Genomic DNA, 19,370 nt, shown 5'->3' with positions numbered 1-19,370 from the left:
CCCATGTAAACTCACAAACACAAAGAGACACGCTTCACCATACAGAGAAAAGCCTTATTAAATATAAGCATGTTCTCCATTTTAATGGATCTATTCAGAAGGATGCAACCAAACATGTGCTGCAGTACTTCCAGCCCTGCCCACAGTACAACACAACTACAAGTTCAGCACAAACTGCATTAGACAGATGCAAATGACAGTATTTCATCAGGAAAAAAATATGTCAGTGCAGATGACAGAGCATCCTTCTCCTTTTTTTAGGAGTGTGCACAGTTGCCTCTGATTCACTCGCTCATCCCTGTAACCTCTTTGGTTTATCTGCCTTAGTTTCAAGCTCCATGCCACCATACATGTGGAGTAGGGAGAGGGCTGCAGGTCTCTGTACTGGTACCAGCCACTGACTCCCCAGGAGATGGGATTAAAGCAAAGGTCCTGCTGAAAGATGACACCAAATTTCACTGCAAATTGATATTTCTCACCACTGAGACAAACACATTAGTATGAGCAAATCATTCAGGATGTATCACTCACAACCCCTTCTAGACTGAACAGATTTTTTTTTTCAGTGTTTCATGATATTCACCAGCATGAGGAAAGTGACCTCTGTGGCTCGCTTCAATCCTGATATTCCCTGACAGCAGCCTGCTGCTCTATCACATAGTGAAAATGAAGTCCTTTCCCCTTACATTTGCTTGCACTAATGAAACAGCATAGATTGCAGCTGGAATCAGAGTCCTGTAAGATCAAACACTGCCTGAGCACATTGTAGGAGCAGGTCCCTCCTCCAATGTGCTTGTCAACAAAGCTGACACAGCTGGATTAAATGACCACAACCGTACTCTAAGTCAGAAGGAAAGCCAGAACAGGATCCAGACTTCCTTGCTCTCCGTCTCCCTGTTTCCACCTCCACTTTTAAGTGTCACCTAGGTCACCTAGGCTTAGAGCTCATTAACTATACAGATGAAGGCAAAACTCCCCAAGTGTCAAGAGAATAGTGAGTGATGTACTCTTAGCAACAGAAGATGCACTCTTCAGAATTTCCCAGTAGCTTACACTGCTGTTCAAAACACTATCCAGTTTTCCAGGAGTCAGGATTCATGGGAGGGCTACACTCTGGGGTTCTTATAGAGGACCTTTGCACTTCACAATGTGTATGCATTTAAAATTCACACCTTTTTTCCCCTTTCTGTGTTTTCAACAATATACATATACGTATATATATTTGCATTTTGTTCATAAAGAACTCATATTAATTATGAAAGCCAGCTAAAGCTGATGTAAATACCTAAGAAAAAGAGTAGTTACAGGCAGTACCTATTTCTTTAAAGCTCCTGGTGGATACGTGTACCTGTGCTGCTAGAAAGGATTGTGTCCCATTGAGCTCATGCTTTGCCCCTCACTGGACATTCCCAGTCACACAGATCAGCCAACAAAACTTTTCAGATGATCACAGACCAACTAATTTGAGCAAAATGAATGATACTGAAAAGCGTGGTCGAAACCCAGCGTGGCTTCTGACGGAAGCCAATCAGGCAGATATATTCTCCCAGAGAAGAAGGAAAAACAAGATGTGCCAATGGTTTAAAAGAGATGGTTAAACCATGTGAATTCAACAAATTTTAGATCAAGCCACCATGTGATGCTCTGCTCCGTCTCAAAAATGAACATTAACCTAGTTTCGTCAAAAGAGCCTCCAACAACACGCTACTTATTTTTCTTAACTATTTCCATCCTGGTTCTATAGTTTATGTCAATTTAATTTTCCAGCAGATTGATTGCCAATAAGAGAAATGCAAAACCACAAAAACTGGAAGGAAAAAAAACCCAAACACACCAAATCTAAGTCCATCAGCTCAAAATTCCTATTTTTGGACAAGTTCACTGTATCTCTTGCAAGCTGCATACTAACTGATAATCATTTCTTTTCTATTAATGTAAATTAAAACTTGACCTGAAAATTATTTTAAAGAGGTGTGAGGACTGATATTTTGTAAAAATCATTTCATCTTATTTTGATGGGCTAAATCTACAAATCTATGTTGTCCAAACAACAGTTAGCTGTCATTGTATCTTTACTGCCTTCTGTGTCTGAAGTCTGCTTACTCAGCCTTTACACGGGAGATTTAGATAGTGGCAAATATACCGGTCTTGGGTTTGAGCCTGTTCTAAAAATGTTGAACAAAGCAGCCCTTGAGGCAATGTACTTCTTAAAGGCTTTAAAAAGCCCAATGGGCCTCCTAACTTTGCAACAAGTCATATCCCATGAAGAAATTCACTTCTGTACAACACAAAAACTGAGTTAGATTAAAGAAAAAGGAAGAAAAAAAAGCAAGGTCCCCTGCTGCTCTGTCTGGCCAGAATCATGTCTTTTACTGCCCATATCCTCTAAAGAAACGATGCTCTCATGATATATTACCCTAATACATCACCAAGTGACAGTTTTCTCATGATACAGTATCCTCAAAGATGTGATGCATGCCAGAAGCAGCAACAGGAGATCTTGGATGGGGAGGGGAGGTAAGGGAAGGATTTTCTGTTTTCTTCCAAATTTTCAACCTACAATTTATTTTTTAATGTAATTTTGTCAGGAAAATCCCTGTCAATCCCAGCTTCATAATCCAGAGGACTCCAAGAAACTTCGCTTTCAAACTGGAAAGCACCAAAAAACCCCTCTTCATTTAATTGAACCACGTTTTGAACTAGGACCAAAATGCTTGAGGAACAACAACAAAAGAATAGTAGCCCAAATGAAAGCAACAAGAGTCTGTTCTCTATTATAAAATTATGTAGGCAAAAAGCCTCAGGACACTGGTGTTTTAATGAACTTGTAAGTAAGCTGAGCACTGACCCTGCATTTGTTTTCTCATGTGATGTTGCCTGTGCTACATAGTGCTGGCATTTGGGAAAAACAAAAAAAAAAGAAAAAAGAAAAAAAAAAGGGTGGGGGGGAGGGAAGAGGTTATTCAGAAATAAGCAGCATTTTGGCCAAGACTTGTCCAAAGTGGGTGAGAGTTTTCAGGGTCTTTTTCTGCTGCTTTTAGATCGTGGGGCTCATTCCTTACTGCTGCAGCTGCTGTGCACTATCAGCATTTGGGAATATCTTCACCCAGTTGGTGCTAGCGAGAGAGGCTGAGGCCATGGGAAAAATGAGTTAGAGAAAGATATGCCACAATGATGTTTTATGTGACACATCTCTTTTCTATGAGTTTCTGCTTTAGATCCACTCAGATTTCTGAACACAAACGTTTACTGCTACAAGAAAGACAGTGGGATAAGCTCCCCTTTGTTGTGTCCAAATTGGCTTTGGATTTTGGCTTTCAAAGCTTCAGACAACGTTGCAGTTACTAGGAGAAAAAGCACGTTTGGACTTGTGAACCAAGCAGAAGTGATATGGAAGTCATTGAGAGGCAACAAAAAGTCAAAGCTGTCAAAGTCACTTTCGCAGTCCTTTTGCTGACTTTGACCATATTTTGCGGCCTGGCCCTTGCTGCTTTCGGGCGAGATGTAGCAACCCTCACTCACAGCCCTGCTTGCTCAGCCGCATGACAATACCATTGCCATCAATTAAACCACCCACATGAGTTCAGGAGGTTTGAGCTGAGCTCCTCAGAGCAGACACACGCACAATGCCCTATGTACTGGGTAGACCCAGTTAATTAACCAGCTATTTTTAAATATGGCTCTGGAAAGAAGTTTGCTGTCCAAAATAAGAAACTAGTATTGCACAACTACTTTCTGCTTGAAAAATCCAGTGGTTAAAACAAGTTTTTGCATAATTTTTGCCCTGCAGGGCTAGTTCTCACTTCTGAAAAGCAAATTCCCTTCTTTCTGCTTTGCACATGTACATACAAACAGATCTGGGAATGTCCAAAGCTGGTGAATCTTGAGTATAGTAACACATTGAATAGAGCAATAGATGCAGATTTTTTTCTTGGTGTATGTCCCTCTCATGCCTTCCTTCTTGCACTGCTGGAAGTTTAAAAAAAAAAAAAAAAACAAAAAAAAAACATTCCTGACAAGTAAATGGAGCTGACATTAGAGTGAAGCTATGAGGTGAATGGGGTATATGCAAGCCATTTGTCATCTTGACAAAGTGATTTTCAGTCACCGGTGGGACACTTTAAAGACATCTGAACAGTTGGCCTTGACCACCAGCATTTCTCATGGCTTATAAGGAGCCCCATGGGACAAAGAACACAACCTGTTTTGGAAGCGATTCCTGCAGTGGTACCTCTTGATAGATGTAATAAAGGCAGTGTGATATATCAGGTGCCATTAAGATCTTTGCTAGCAGATTATATTTACATAAGTATGGAGTGCAGATAGCATCTTGTTAACCCAATTAATGAGACTCAAATGTCAGGAAAGGGATTATGACTGGCTGGAAGTCTGAAGTGCTAAGAAATGCAGCCACAGATGACTTCATTGTGTGAGACAGCACTGTTCCCTTTGAAAAGCAAGAACTTAGGCAGCAGCACTACTACCCAGGCAGCCAGGAGGAAAATCACAAGGGAGGGGGGAAAGATGGCCCGAAACCCAAAGGTTTCACACCTTCAATGTAAGCAGGGCTCTTTATGATGAGAGACTTAAGTGCCATGTAAAAATGAGAACCTGAAGCTGAACTAAAGAAAACTGAAAAGCATTCTCCTGAGGTCTTAGAAATTTAAGATTTTATTAACTGTACCTTATTCTGCAATAAGAGAAGGCCCTCGTCACCAAGTTATAGCCTAGTCTGGGTTGGAAAAGAAGCAACATTTCTTCCATTGTGTCCACACTTCTCTAGCCTAGAGAAGATCAAGAAATTTCTTGACCATAAGTTCTCCATCAATTGCTCTTGATGTACTTTACAACAAGCTCTTTGTCTTCCACAGTCTCAAATCACTAAGCTGTATGACACAAGAGGAGATGCTCCAGTCATCCATTAGTGACACTGCACATCAGAGCAGTGAACCCCGAATGGCAAAGAATGAGGTACTGAGCCCCAAAACACAGTTCAGGGTCCAGCCTTGCAGTCAGTGCCTCCCATAATCTCTCTGCTCAGCATAATGACTGTAAGAAATCTTGTTCTGAGTTGTCTTCTCAGTGGAGGAGATAAGACATTTAGAGACTGCTGAAGACAACAGTGCAGTCTAAGCAGTATCCAGTGTGTTAACCTAAACTCTTTAATGGGAGCAATATCTTATGTGCTGTCTTGCATGGAAGAGGCAATGCCCACCAAACAGACTGGGGCTGCTTACTCATCTCTCCAGCTGGATGCCTTCCAGTGAACCTCCCTTTTGTTGTAGATGATTTGCTTTTTTTTTTCTTCCCTTTTTTGGCTCCCACCTTTGTATGTTTCCATGTGGACTGGTTTAATTATGCCAAGAAACCTGATAACATCAAAGATATAAATTCTATACTAAAATGATTATATACAGATTTAGGCACCAAAAACACACCCCTCTTGTAACAACATGTACATAAAACCACTCTAATTTTTCAGTACCATGGCCTAGAATTCCAGATTTTTTTTTTAATTTCCACTACAGATTGATTTTTGAGATTTTGCTTGAGGATTAGGAAACTCTGCCAAGTTAAATTGGACATACACAGATATTTTTCCAGAAGTTATACAGATTGCATGCTTCTTCTATTTCCTCACTGTTTTCTTGTCAAACAAGCTCTGGTTCAGTATTAGTGCATAATGTTACTTCTCATACATCCACATCAGCAAGCTTCTCCAGAAATGCTTAAAGTGTTTAGATCACAGACACACTAGGCCGAAAGCACACTGTTAGAAAGGTTTCTTGCATTGCCACACTGAAAACACTGCAATGCATAATTTCAATTGTGCAGCCCTTTTTTTACCCACTGCTTTTACAAACCACTCATCCACCACCCCTTGATTTACAGACTAAAAGCTTGCACGCTTTGCATTCTGCCCGTCAACATAACTTTATTCGGCCACACTACCCAGTTCCTTCCTGCTCCAATGATTCCCAAGCAGCACAACATGGAGGTGCTTTACTAAATGGCACCATCAAATCTTAACAAATCCTTAGAGCCTGCTTTGTCAGCTCTTTTGCAAAAGATGCCTCAGTTGCATAAAGCCACTCAGACAGCAAAGGAGGAGACAATTTCACGACATTCAGCATCTGTTGTTTTTCAGCCACCGAGAACTCATAAGATAAATCTGAAAATCAGATGCAAATGTATGACTCTAAGCAGACATCAGAATAAATCTGGGTGGTTTCTAACTCTGAAACAAACCCAATTCCCTTTGGAGCCAGTTGGATATTTCAAAAAATCTTCTTCTCAGATTGAGTTGTAAGTCAGTAGAACAGACTACCCATGGAAGTGGTGGAGTCACTTGGAGGTGCTCAAGAAATACGTAGATGTAGCACTGAGAGACGTTCTTTAGTGGGCATGGTAGGGATGGGTTGATAGTTGGACTAGCTGACCATTAATCTTTTCCAACCTTCATGATTTTATGATTCTATGAGTATAATTGAATATAAAGACGCTAGGAATTATTAACAAGCACAATGCTTTTAACCAAGGAGTTGTCAGAAATCTCTTCTTCCTGGACAGAACTCTAGGATGCATCAGTATGCATCCTCCTGGGCAAGGAGGAGTGCAGAGCTTCTGCTTCCATGCCCCACATAACATCTCAGCTACAAGAGAGAAGGTGCGTACATGCAGCTCTAAAGCAGAGTTAATCTTCAGTTCAGATTCAGTCTTTAACATTGAAGCGTTGAGAATATGCTTATTTATAATGGGTACTCCAAAAACTGGGACCTCAATTGGTCAGCGAAAGTGCCAGATCTTTTTCATCCATTTTCTAAATACCATTTCACCACATATCCATCTTTCGTGCTCACAAAAACTAACAGACTTCCAGCACTAATGCTATTTACTGCCTTCCTCAGCAGCACTTCATGGCACAAATATATGCCTCCCTCCCTGAACACCACAAAAAACAACACAGAAAATGAAGACCATAGACAGGAGGTTGCTGTGTAGAACAGGTGTAGAAATGAACATAAGAACACCTAAAGAGGATACAAGCCACAGACAGCACGTGAAGACATGTTATCTTTTCGCTGAGATAGCAGTATGCAGACCTAGTCTAACAGCTCAATTCTGAGCACTGTCTGAAGTAAGAAGATTCCAGATATGGAGGCAAAATGAAGGAAGAAAAGGAGAAAGAGAAAAAAAAGAAAAAAAAAAAAAAAAAGGCAAAAACTGGAAAAGAAGTCAATTAGGAGGGACAAAAAAAAAAAAATACAGGTCTCAGAAAGTAAGCAAGGTCAACTCCTGAGGATGACAGAAGGGCAAGAAGGGGTGAGGCTCATATTGCACTTAGACAGAGAGCTCAGCACTTGATTCAGATGGATGCAAAATGGTGCACAAAGCTAAATCTGACAAGTGGTCAGACTAGAGATTTTTTAGCTGCAGCCTAATGCATGTGATGAAGAGGACAAGAGGTCTCAGAGGAAGTAATTACAGCAGTTACTAGGTACAACATGAGCAAGTACCAGCATGATAGTCATTTTAATAGTAGTTTTACAGGTAAAAGGTTTTATACAATACTGTTGGTTTTGTTGTGGGTTTCTGGTTTTTTTTTTTCATAATGGCCTTTTATTTGACCGTAAGCTCAATATAATAAAGGTTGCATTTTCATTTGATTTTTTTGGTTGTTGGTTAATATTTTTCTTCCCTCAAAAATTCCTATTAAAAATGATGAGGGTATAAAACCAGATATTTTGTGGGGAAAAAATATCTATTTTTATATAGCAGCACAAAGCAGAACACCAGAAGTACTGACACTGTGAACCATTCACTTACAGGACCATAATTCTTAAGAAGACTGTTAACAACTCAATGGAAGAAACTTGAAAGCTAATAAAAACTATATACAGGTAACTGTATGCTTTTAAAATGCCATTCTGATATTGGACCAGCTCTTTAATAATGTTTTTCTTATTGGCAATAAAAAAGTGCCTTAACTTAGACTGATCCATTTTGCACTTATTGTAGATACATTCCAAAGACATTTGCAATTTATATTACATTTTTCCATTTAGTTTATGGTATTTTTGTGCCCTTCATACTTTTCTCCATATTATTTATGCAATTTAAATATGTTCTTTTGTATCTGAGCTCTCTAATCCATTAATTACGCCAACGAGAATCTCATTTCCATACTTGGTGCATTGGATCTTCATCATTATTGCAATGACATATCACCAGCACTCTTCCAGGAGGGTTTTGCCAAGAACTACAATCAGTTCAGCACTGTGTGCATATGTCTGCTTGCTCGATACAGCTGACTCTGTGTTAGAAATGTGCAAGCAGTGATTTCCTCACTAGCCCACGTGGCCTGAGAACACCATGATATAGCTTCTTCAAGCCTGCACATTTCCACAAAGGCTTAATCACAAGCTGTCACACATGACTGCACACTGTGCCTCCAAAATAAACGTCACGACAAAACATGAGCTGAGGGCACAGATACCTATTTAGGGATGTATAAATCTCACCCACAGCGTGGGGGTTTGGAGAGATTTTTCTTTGCCGTTGCTCCAGCCTGCTCCTCTGGCTGGACACCCATCAGCAGCTGGAGCCTCTCTTCCAACTGGGTTTCACACAAGTCAGAAATGCCAGCACAGGAACACCGAGCCGGGCTCCTGCTCAAAGAAGGACTGATAGCAGCACTTTTTGATCTGAAAGGAATCTAGCCTGCAGGCTGTGGGACTGCTCTGGGATGTGAAGTGATGTGCAGCAAGTGGACTTCAAAAGAGCCACAGATGGCACAGACCCAACATGCTGCTATTCAACCCGTATTTGTTCCTCAGAAGTGAAAATTACCTGGAGATGTTACACGTGGTGCTACTTGGCCAGTGTGGCCTTATCTGTACACGGGACTAGGCTGACTTGAACACTGCCTCAACACTGCTGTTGTAAACCTAGAGGAACAAGTCAGAGTCACCATCTTCTGCCATCAGCTAGTTACGTGTCATTCTCAGATGAAAGTCTCACCTTATGCACAGGTATTGCACTAGTTAAGAGCAGAATCTACCTGAATTATTTTTAGGAGAGCCTATCAAAGCAATCACCTGTATAACAGATAATTAACCTGCTTTGGCTCCTGATTCAATTCACTTTTCACTTGCAAAACTATCTTCATCTACATGTGCTGTTCCTTGGTCTCCCTGTGGAAGTACATATTGGACTCCAAGTTGCACCAGACATGGAGTTTTAACTGGTTTTTGTTTTCTGGGTTTGTTTTTGGCACTGTGTTTTTTTTTCCTCCTCATTTAAAAGATGTCATATACATCTGTATCTTTTTTTTTAAAATCGGATAAAAACTAATAAAGCTTTCATCATGTTGGGGCATGTTTGTGTTCCAGGAACCCTTCAAACATTGATCAAAACAATGTTCTCTTTTGCAGTAATACGGGGCTGAAGACTACCAGCACACTACCATATCTTAGGCTATTTTTTTTTTTTTTTTGTCTTTTTGTTTGTTATTTCTGTGGGTGAAAAGAAAGCTGATTATATTATGCAGTAATGGAGACCAAGAGTATTTAAATTGAAAGAAGATGCAATCTTGGTAGATTCTACAGCTGATGTATGTAAACTCTTGAAATTATATTAAATAAAGTAGGTATGAAATAAATGTTTGATGATTTTTTTTCAAATGTGCACTTCTCCACTAGAAGTCATCTGGGCTGCATTATACCTTGACGCAACAACAATTGAATCCTGATGTATGAAAACACTGCCATCTTCACTGAACATGTGTCAAACACTTGCTCTCAGGCTAGCTTTTGAATTGCATATTGTGCCACAGGAATCAGCTATGTTATAGGTAAAGAATCTCAGCAAATCTAGCAGCTTCCTTGCTTCAGCCCACAACGTGGAGTTGGATCTTATTGGGAACAAGAACTGGGACAGAGGTTCTTTCTTCCATTTTTTGGTTTGTTGCACTTGGTTTCTCTATTCAGTTGGTTCAAGCTAGGTAGAACACTAGCTCTTATAATGAAAAATTTAACATAATTTTTTATGAGCAAAGGTCAAATTCTACATTGCGCGTTTGGATTTAAAAGCGGAAATTTAAACTACAGAATGATGTTTCTAGCTGAATAAAACTTACGCCAAGCAAAACTCTGATTTCTAGTTTCTTGGGCTCCTGTCTCCAAACTTTTCTCAGATTTCCAACACTTGGTTATACTTTCTGGCTCACATTTATTTCCTTCTGTTCTGGATTTAGGCGATAAAAGGTTGAGACATATGATTACCACTCCTCAGGTACACTTGGCAAATTTGAGGCTCAGGCATGAGGGAAGGGAGGAAAAGTAGGGGGAATGGCACTGTTTTAGATGTGGCTTGTCAAGATCACCACTGGCATTTATCAGCTGTTTCTTGACACAACCCACTTTGTTCTAAAGTATTTAGGAAAATAAAATACAATCCTTCCTGACAAAATGAGAGTGATTTCCTGCCAAACTGAGATATGTTCTTATGATGTGCAGGATATCACTAGCTAAGGTGCACTTATCTATTTCCTTGCACTTCCTGGCTTTTCACCTATCTCTTTCTACTGGCATTTTTGATCCACTCATTTTAAAATTACATACACCCACCACTGGCCAATGAATAGGTTATTCTTGGATCCCTGCTTGCTTCTGGCAAGATGCTCAGGGTTCACATAGATGATGATACACGAGCCGAAAATGGCACAGCTTTCCTCACCACCACCCATCAGCACTGTGACCCCCAAGCTCATCTCACCTTCACAATAGCACTCAAAGTTTAATTCAGGCTAAGCCGATCCTGGGAGGTTTTTACATTTTCCTCCTAAAATTATACACAGGCTCTCATTTCACCCATTTCTGTCGGGCTGTAGCATTTTTATGTCTTTTCCACACATGTATATTTCTTGAAAGCAAATGCTATAATATCAGGTGTGAGACTACTTCTATTTTGAGTTTTAGATATCTTCCAGCCAAAAAGCTGTACCAACAAAAACTCTCTTGCACTTGGTCATTTACTACTGTACCAAAGTTGAACTTAAAATATTCCATGCCTATTTTATATGCTCACACCCATATAAAAGAAATGTAATCAAATGTTCCCCCCAATTCTCCATTAATAGCATTTTCCTCTTGACATTTCAAAATCCTCAGAACATATCTGCACTACAAACTTAGTAAAGTGTGGTAAATTTTCACATTCATGAAGTTCTGTTTCTACATAAGACCAATTCACTCAGGCCTCTGCAACCCTCAAAATAATACATTCACATCTGAAATATTTAAGTCTGCATCTGAAGGCGTGACATGTTTGGGTCCCCCCAAAACTTAAAAAGTGTATAAAACCTTCCTCTGCATTGAAATAAACACGTGTTTCCACGGATTTGTGAGAATATTATAGAGGAGAATTTTTGCATTAGGTAGCCTAGATATAACCCCAAGCAGTCTTAAAACATCTAATACCTGGAATAAAGAATTAGTTTCTTGAACTGAATCAATATAGTTCCATTATGAATATTATTAATGTTATATATTTTTACCTCGAATCCACGCACACCCTCTCGTAAAGTGCAAGTGAAGTGAAAGCGGATAGTTTTGTGGTCAAACCATTAGACAAAGAGTTAGGAGACCTAAGCTTTCATCACACTACAAGAAATTGCTTGTGGATAAACTACAACCTCTCTTTGACTTTGATGTTTTTCTATGCAAAAAGAAAAAGATAAAAAGCTCACTCCTTGCAGTCAGCTGTAATTAATGATCATTTCTTTGGAGATCAAATTCATTCACGTTTATTAAGTGCTTAGAGATGATTAGCTGGACAGCAGTATAACAGCACTGAAGTGTAATTGTAAAAGCTCACTTTGAAACTATTGCCTTGCAGATGTTTAAAATGACCGTTTTTAATGGGCATTATAATGATAATAAAGCAAAGACTTATAGATTGTAACTTTAGGGCCTGCAGATTTTGATCTTGTTAGTACTTAACCGTAATGAGTAATCACATCCAATAAATAAAAGTAAAAAAAAGCTTTATTAGCCATAAGTAAAGTGTAAAGCTTAAAGTGGCTTTATTAGTTCTCATCCTTCCTACCAGAAAATATTTCTAGGGCTTGTAACTTCATAGCAGTTTAACAAGAGAAGGATCACAGGATCCTCTTGTCCTGGTATCCTCTGTATCACTAGCCACAGACTATCATCCGATTACTTCTGTGCTGAATTGCACATCATAACTAAAGCATACTCCCACATTATCACTTGAGAACATCACAAAAGCAACTTCCAGCATTATCTGCAATGCCTTGTTCTGCTGATATTTCTTTGCATACAGAGCTACAGTGTACATTCACACACGCTCCCAGTTCTGACCTCTGTTCCCTTATACTAGGAGGCAAGCACCAGGACAGTTCTGTGCACTCCACTACATTTCAGTATGACAGAGAAGTGCACAATAGTGTTATCTCATGGTGGACACAGAGCCTTTTCCTTAGAAAAATATTATCTGTACTTGAGAAGTGAATGATTTACTATGTGCAGCATATGAAATCCAGCACATGTCCCCCACTCTGAATTCCCTTATCACTACAACTTCTCTTTTCACATGTTAAAGCACATGCTTACGAATGAACTCATCTCAGTTGGTAGCTGCACTTGGCTGCCTCCAGGAGATCCTCAGTGTTCAGGATTTTGTGTTGCCAATAACTCTCAAATGGCACCTACAAGCTTTAGCAAAGCAGCCCCTGCCAAAGTCAGTGTCTACATTATTTACTTTGTTCATGTTCCTGTCACAAACATCAGCCTGCTCAGTCTCCTACAGTCAGTGAGAATAGACAAATTTGGGGTTTTGGACTTTCTAGCAAGGCTTGTCAGTGTTGTATGAGAAATTGCATTTGTAATTTCTCTTTGAAACCTTTGTTGCATTATGGCAACATATTCACGACCTTTGAGTTTCTAGATTCTACCACATTTGCTCTCAGAGTACTACGTCTTCCTTTGCCCTTTTAACATATTCAGCCTGTTAAGAGACTGTGAAATGAAGACTGCCTTGCTCATGCTGCCTCCCTTCTTCTGCCTTGCCAGGATGCAATCCTGTGCACTGCAGACACGATCTGCAGTCAGTTCTGTCACTAATCATTTGGTGATTTGGTTCCAGCATTTCAGTTCAGTCTTCCCTCATTAGTGAGATGGGAAAGACATGGAAAGACTTTATTTAGATACTCCATTCAGATTTCCACAACTTGTGCAGTTCTTTATGACAGCTTGAAGCTATGGAAAAGCATCACTGATAAGGGAAACCTGTCAGCATTCAATCCAATATTTCAGTTACCTGCTTTCTTCTTGGTCTTAAGACAAGCGCCCTTTGTCAAATAGTCTGTCCTCTCTGGACAGCAATTCTTTCCTTCCTGGAACAGCTGATTAAGTTCTCTTCTAAGTTGCTCTCTTCTTAAGATACAGACATAGATCAGGTTTATGCTTGTAGAGGATGATCGGTCTTCCAGAGAAAGTTCCTCACTGAATCACTATTAAACAACTGATATTTCTAGTTGGATGGAAGGAAAACTGGTTCTCTTTCCCCTCCTGGTAACAAATCACCATATCACATCTTTTGTTTCTTATCTCCCCAGACCTCCTAAAACTGATCTTTTCCCTTGTGGTAAGGCCTGAACAAAGATTTCAGCAACAGCCTGTCCAGTAAGTCACTGCTTGGGATGCTGTACAGTGTCAAAGTCAGTATCTCCAAGCTAGTCTCATTCTCCTCTACCTGGCCTCCTGGCTTCCCAGTCAAGAAAGAGAGATCACATTTACCCTTTGGCAGAAATGAAACAGAGCATCTCCAATGCAGTAACTTTCTAGGCATCCATACTAAGGAAATGTGGTATCTTACTTCCACTGAAGGGAACCAAGTGCCCTCATTTGCCATTTCTCTAAAATATGCCCCAGTAACTGCAAAGATTTAGAGTTCTTATATCCAGTGTTTTTTGCACTTCTTCATGTTCATGCACTAAAAGGGTGCTCATTGATTTAATAAGCCAAGGTCTAGAGAGATCTATAAATATAAGTATTTTCCCCTGCATTATTGCCCTCATGTCCAAGACTGAACTTCTGCTCCTTCACAGATAAATTGCTTCCTCGCTGGTTAACACCAGCTTCCATTAGCAAGAGTGGTGGCAGACATATTTGGGAAGGTGATCCATGATAAAACACAGCTTCGTGTCTTTTTTGTTTTCCCTTTGATTTCTTTACTCACCACATCCCTTACTCCTCCTTTCCCCACACCACTCTGTTCAGAAGAATCAATAACTTATTCTTTATCACTATTAGCTAAAAAGTTATCGCTGGGCCTCACTTTAAATCTACTGGAATCCATGTGACATACATCAAACTCAATGGGCTTAAGATCAGGTTCCTACAGTTGCCAAAATTGCCTTCTAAAACTCAGCCTGAAACAATTCTTTAAGTCTTTTATAGGGTTATAATAGTGCAGGCTAATGCTAATCAGATTTATAGCAGTAATAGAAGTGGGGGGGCCTAGAGATTTTGTTCCTAAAGTAGAAAACATTCTGTGCATTCCACTACTCAGTAACTTCCAAAACATAAAGCACAGCACTTGCTGGTCTATGCTTCCCTTTGCATGCAACAGCACATTAAGGTTTATGGCTTTCTCTTAAGTATGTTGTGCAAAGTTTTATTTAGAATAACTATTTTTCAATAACTCCTAAGCCTTGGTGTATCCGGCTGAATTGCTCCCAAAATGCTCAACTCTGATGTAAAGTTACAAGGAAATGGGATGTTTCTCCCCAAAACGTGTATTAGCACAAGACATTATTAACTGCTCCATCTCCAGCAGGGCAGGCAGTGCCATCCTGGAGCAAAGCACCAGTACAAGCATCCCTTGTCATCTGATCCCAACATGTAAAGCAACCAGAGAGGCTGTGGATGCCCCATCCCTGGAGGTGCTCAAGACCAGGTTGGGTGAGACCCTGGGCAGCCTGGTCTAGTATTAAATGTGGAGGTTGGTGACCCTGCGTGTGGCAGGGGGGATGGAGAGGGAAGGGAACTGAGGTCCCTTCCAACCCCGGCCATTCTGTGATTCTGTAAAAGCACCCTGCAGACTTCACCTCACACCCAGAGGAAGCCAACCTCACGGAAGCTCGAAGCAGCAACATTTCTTACCCCTGCTTGTCACCCTATTTGCTGAGCTACACCAAAGGGTTCCGTGCACACCTCCGACTCCTGAAAGCATCTCCAAATTCACACACCACACGCAGTTTTGCAATGACACATTAAAGTCATGTCTAACTTTGTGCCTGAGAGTTTTAAAGTCAAGCCACTGCCAGATCAAGGATTGGGTTACTTTCCATTAGCTCGGTGCTGAGATAACCCCATATTACGTAAAGGCAACAAAGCTACCTGAGGTTTGATTACGTAAAATATTCCCCCCTTTGTTCTGTTACTTTTAGCGCAGGCCTGAACATTCTTATTATCTGAAATCCAAACTTACCAGGCAAACACACATTATACAAGGGTTGTCTGTGATAAAAGGTATCTGGAGAATTTCCCCTTCATTTTCGCATTTTGCAACAGATCCTGAAAGAGAGATAAAAATTAAAAATATTGACGTATTTCAATTCCCCCAGCTGGTTTTGGGTGATGACTTGTCAGTCTCACTTAACTCCCGCTCCATTCCTAGCCTTCAACTTTAAGTTTGGCCCCAATTTGTCCATTTTGAGCAGGTGAGCATGCCAAAGGGAGCAGAGAAGTGACCGTCCCTTTATTGGTGGCACAGACCCAACTTGCTCTGTGTCCCACTTATAGCTTTTTCTTTTCTCTGATGACGTGTGGAGAATAATGAGTACTCCACGCAATGCAGGACGCTTCTGTAATGACAGATCCAGAGCTTGTTGAAATCAGCACAAAGCTGGGTGTTGGACCAGGAGCCCTGCACAAGCGTTAAACCGAGCATCCTCCTGGCGCCTGACAGCCAATTGGCGACGGGGCGGGAGCGAGCGGGCTGACTGTCAGACGGAATCGAATTAGGAATCCCTTTATGGCCCTATTAGCCGGCACTGTGTCACGTTGGAATCGCTTCCCACTCGTGCTAGAAATTGATTCGCGTTTCCCTGCGCGCCCCAGAGAGCAATAAAGTATAATCCTCGAGGGGAAAAGAAGAAGAAAAAAGAAAGCAAGAAAAATGGAAGAGGGGGAAGCCCATCTTCTCCATTCACCTGCCCCAAACCCGCTCTCGCTCCCGCAGCCCCGGCCCTTACCTGTGAGCAGGGAGGAGGCCGGCGCCCCAGGGAGGCAGAGGGCGCCCAGGAGGACGGCAGCGGCCGGGACGAGGCCGGGTGTCCCCGCCGGGCTCCCGCTGGACCGAGGCATGGTCCCGGGCTGCGAGCCGCGGGTGCCGCTGCCTGCGGGACGCCGGAGCCCGCGCCGACCCCCGGCCCTGGGTTACGGACGGGGGGGTGGGGGGGGGGGGGGCGCGGGGGGGAGGAAGGGAGATGCCGGCCCGCCGGGGAGTCCCACCCCGGGGAGGGGACTGCGGGTGCGGGGAAAGCAGCTGTCAGCGCCGGCCCCTCGGCCCCGCACCCCCTCTTTCCATCACCCCCCTCCCCTGCCCGCATCCCTTCTTATACCTTCCTCTCCCCCATAGTCCCTCCTCCAGCACCCCCCGGCCCCACGCCGCCTCCCCCCGGCGCACACACGCGGCCGCGCTGCCAGCCCGGACCCCGCTTCCCCGCCGGGAGGTGCCCGGCCACTCCCTCCCGGCCCCGCCAGCACCGCCCGGGCCAAAGCGGCGTCGGGGGCTGCGGGCGGGGCGGGGAACGGGAGGGTGGCGAGGAGCAGAGCAGGAAAGGTAAAAGAAGGCCGGGAGGAGAGGAAGCTCGGCTCCTTGGAGGGGTCCGCTGTTCGCGCAAAAGCAGGTACTTGGGCAGGGAAAGCCGCTACCCTCGGCTGGCCCGACAGCTAGCGGCAGGGCCATTCGTGCTTGGGGACAGCGAGCGGGAAGAGGACGAGGAGGGGGGACGAGCGGAGCAGGCGGGGCAGCGACTGCGGGGCTCTGCTACCCGGCTGCCGCCCGGCCGGCTCCGCGGAGCTCCCCTCTCCGCTCCCTCTTTCCCCTCCGCGCTGCCGGGGCCGCTCCTATCGCCTCAGCCGCAGCAGAGCTCCGGCAGCCGGAGCCCAGTGGCTGCCCCGGCCGTGGGCTGACGGCGCCCTGCCCAGACCTGCGCTGCCGAGTCCATCTTTGCCCGGTAGGTTCTGGTCTTCGATCCCACTTTGCTCTTCCGTCCGTAAGTCGCCGTTCTAGCCGCGGGCACGGCGTGAGCTACGGGCGCGCGCCGAAGCTGAGCTTCTGCACGCGGAGCTGCACTGACGGCGTGACCCTTCTGCTACGCGGAGATTGTCCGGGTTTGCTTTGCAACTCGTTTTCCCTCCACGGTGCTTTTTCACCGGGGGAAGCGCAAGCTCGCAGAAATAAACCGCTCTGGTGACAAAGCTGAAAGGTGCTTTCGGATTCATTCGCGTTTGCACGGTCTTTTTCTGGGGAGTGAATGCGAGCTGTTCTTTCAAGAAAGCTGACAGCAACTGCAAATCAGGTGCGGGCAGCACAGGACTGCTTTATCTTTAAAGGCATTTGCTTCCCAGTCAGACGCAAGAATTGCGTGTTCGTTGTTAGAATGAAGCCCAGCAGACCGCTGGAAGCTTGCAGCACCATTGTGAGATGCAGGATGCCCGAGCCTCACTTCCAACATCATTTGTCACACACCTTTATAGTGGGAAACCAACGTCCTGGGACGGGACCACAGAAATCTTGTATTTGTAAGCCTGTCGAAATCGCTAGCAAGATCCCTCCCCATGAAAAAAGAAAGCCGATTTCTTTTCCTGTTGCAAAATATCAGTCTGAACAGGTTGAGCTGCATAGGCACATGTGATAATTTTGATGCCGTTAAAGAAAGCAGCTATAAAAAGAGGGAATTTCGTATTCCATGGAAATAAAATTGGGAGCAGTGCCTAAGTATAATGCATGAAACTTTAATGTATTTATTCTGGGAAAGGATTCACAGTTCCCTTTATTTCAAAGATAAATGAATCTGTAGAGGTACATATTAAACACTGCTCCAGAAGAGATTCTCACTTATCCGAATGTTTTTTTCCCAATGGAAAGATGTACTGAAGCTTTTGGCAAACTGGCTCTTCCTTAGTTCTCTATCTGCAATCGGTGGCTGTGTTTCCCTTCTCTAATTCCAGCACAGCTACAGTCCTTCTAGAGCAAAAGCCACAGAAAAAAATAAGATAAAAAAAAAAATAGGCTCCAATAATTTCTTAAGTGACAATTCCCACAGGAGAGTACTTATGTCACTGCGTGCATTGAGCCTTCTCTTTGTGATGGTCTAAAATTCATTAAATATTAATGCTGCCTGGTGTGAGAAACATACAAATCAGCAGGGTGCCAAATAGCAATCAGGTATCCAAATAACAGCAGGGAGCTGATAAAAAATACTCTACAGTTGCAAAAGGTTTGCATCTGTCAAATGAAGACAAGAAGGGACAGCTTCACACTCAATTCCTGCCATCCCTCATTCAGTTTGCAAGTACCAGTAATGAAATCATACCTAAGGAAGTTGTGCAGCAAGGCACAGGGATTTGCTGCAGCATCTCCAATGCACTGCTTGGCCCCAAACTTACCTCTACAACAGCATCTGCGTGATGACAATACTTTTGAGTGCTCCCTGGGGTGAGTTTGCTGGGTCTGTGCCTTTTGCTGCGGTTGCTAGAGCATTGGGGTGAGGGATTTGCCCTGTCCTTCATCATTAGATGCACCTGCTGATGGCACTGTGGGCCTCCCCCATCCACAGGTGCTGGGCAGAGTAGCTTGCTGAGGGCTCAGCTCCCCACCTACCTCGCATCACGGAGCGGGGGAAGTGCTCAGGTTGGGAGCAATGCTGATGCTTCCTGGCATCGGTGGTGGTGACACACTACAGGGAATCACTCTCTGATTTTAATCTCTCACAAAGTGAAATCCAGCACAGGAGGGAACCATGCCATCCCAATCCTCCCACCTAAAGTTTCACTCATTCAGTGGTGCAGTATGAGTTTTGGCTCAGCTTTTTACCTTTCCCTTAACCTTTCTCCAAAATCTATCACATCAGTGGTATGTGTTTTTTTTCTTCTTGTAGTAATGTCACATTAAGCACAGTTCCAAAGGTTTGGGTATTATTTCTTCTTGCATCCATGTTTGAATGGATATTTACTTTTCCAAGAAACATTCAAAGCTGCGGTAACTTAGCAAAGCCAGAGGATCACACTGAAAGCCATGTCCTGCTGTTGGACACACACAGAGGCTTCTGTTGT

General features: G+C 43.0%; 1 protein-coding gene and 1 long non-coding RNA gene across 2 annotated transcripts in view; one reads left to right on the top strand and one right to left on the bottom strand.

The window, feature by feature from the left end:
• The window catches only part of BMPER (BMP binding endothelial regulator), a 143,197-nt gene extending 126,803 nt beyond the window's left edge, over positions 1–16,394 (bottom strand). The window contains exons 1-2 of the mRNA XM_042817593.1: positions 16,283–16,394; positions 15,517–15,602 (exon numbers count right to left, since the gene is read on the bottom strand). Coding sequence (XP_042673527.1) covers positions 15,517–15,602; positions 16,283–16,394 — 198 coding nt within the window. The remainder of the gene's footprint in view (positions 1–15,516; positions 15,603–16,282) is intronic.
• A 456-nt stretch (positions 16,395–16,850) lies between these two features.
• LOC122159539 lies at positions 16,851–17,520 on the top strand. Its single transcript, XR_006168546.1, has 2 exons — positions 16,851–16,939; positions 17,274–17,520. It is a non-coding gene; the product is annotated as an uncharacterized LOC122159539 (long non-coding RNA).
• Positions 17,521–19,370: the final 1,850 nt, after the last annotated feature.

This window comes from Centrocercus urophasianus, unplaced genomic scaffold (assembly GCF_019232065.1).
Source record: "Centrocercus urophasianus isolate 14NV4802_14NV808 unplaced genomic scaffold, USGS_Curo_1.0 seq_16, whole genome shotgun sequence".
NCBI lineage: Eukaryota > Metazoa > Chordata > Aves > Galliformes > Phasianidae > Centrocercus > Centrocercus urophasianus.
This window is presented reverse-complemented; position numbering and strand designations above follow the sequence as displayed.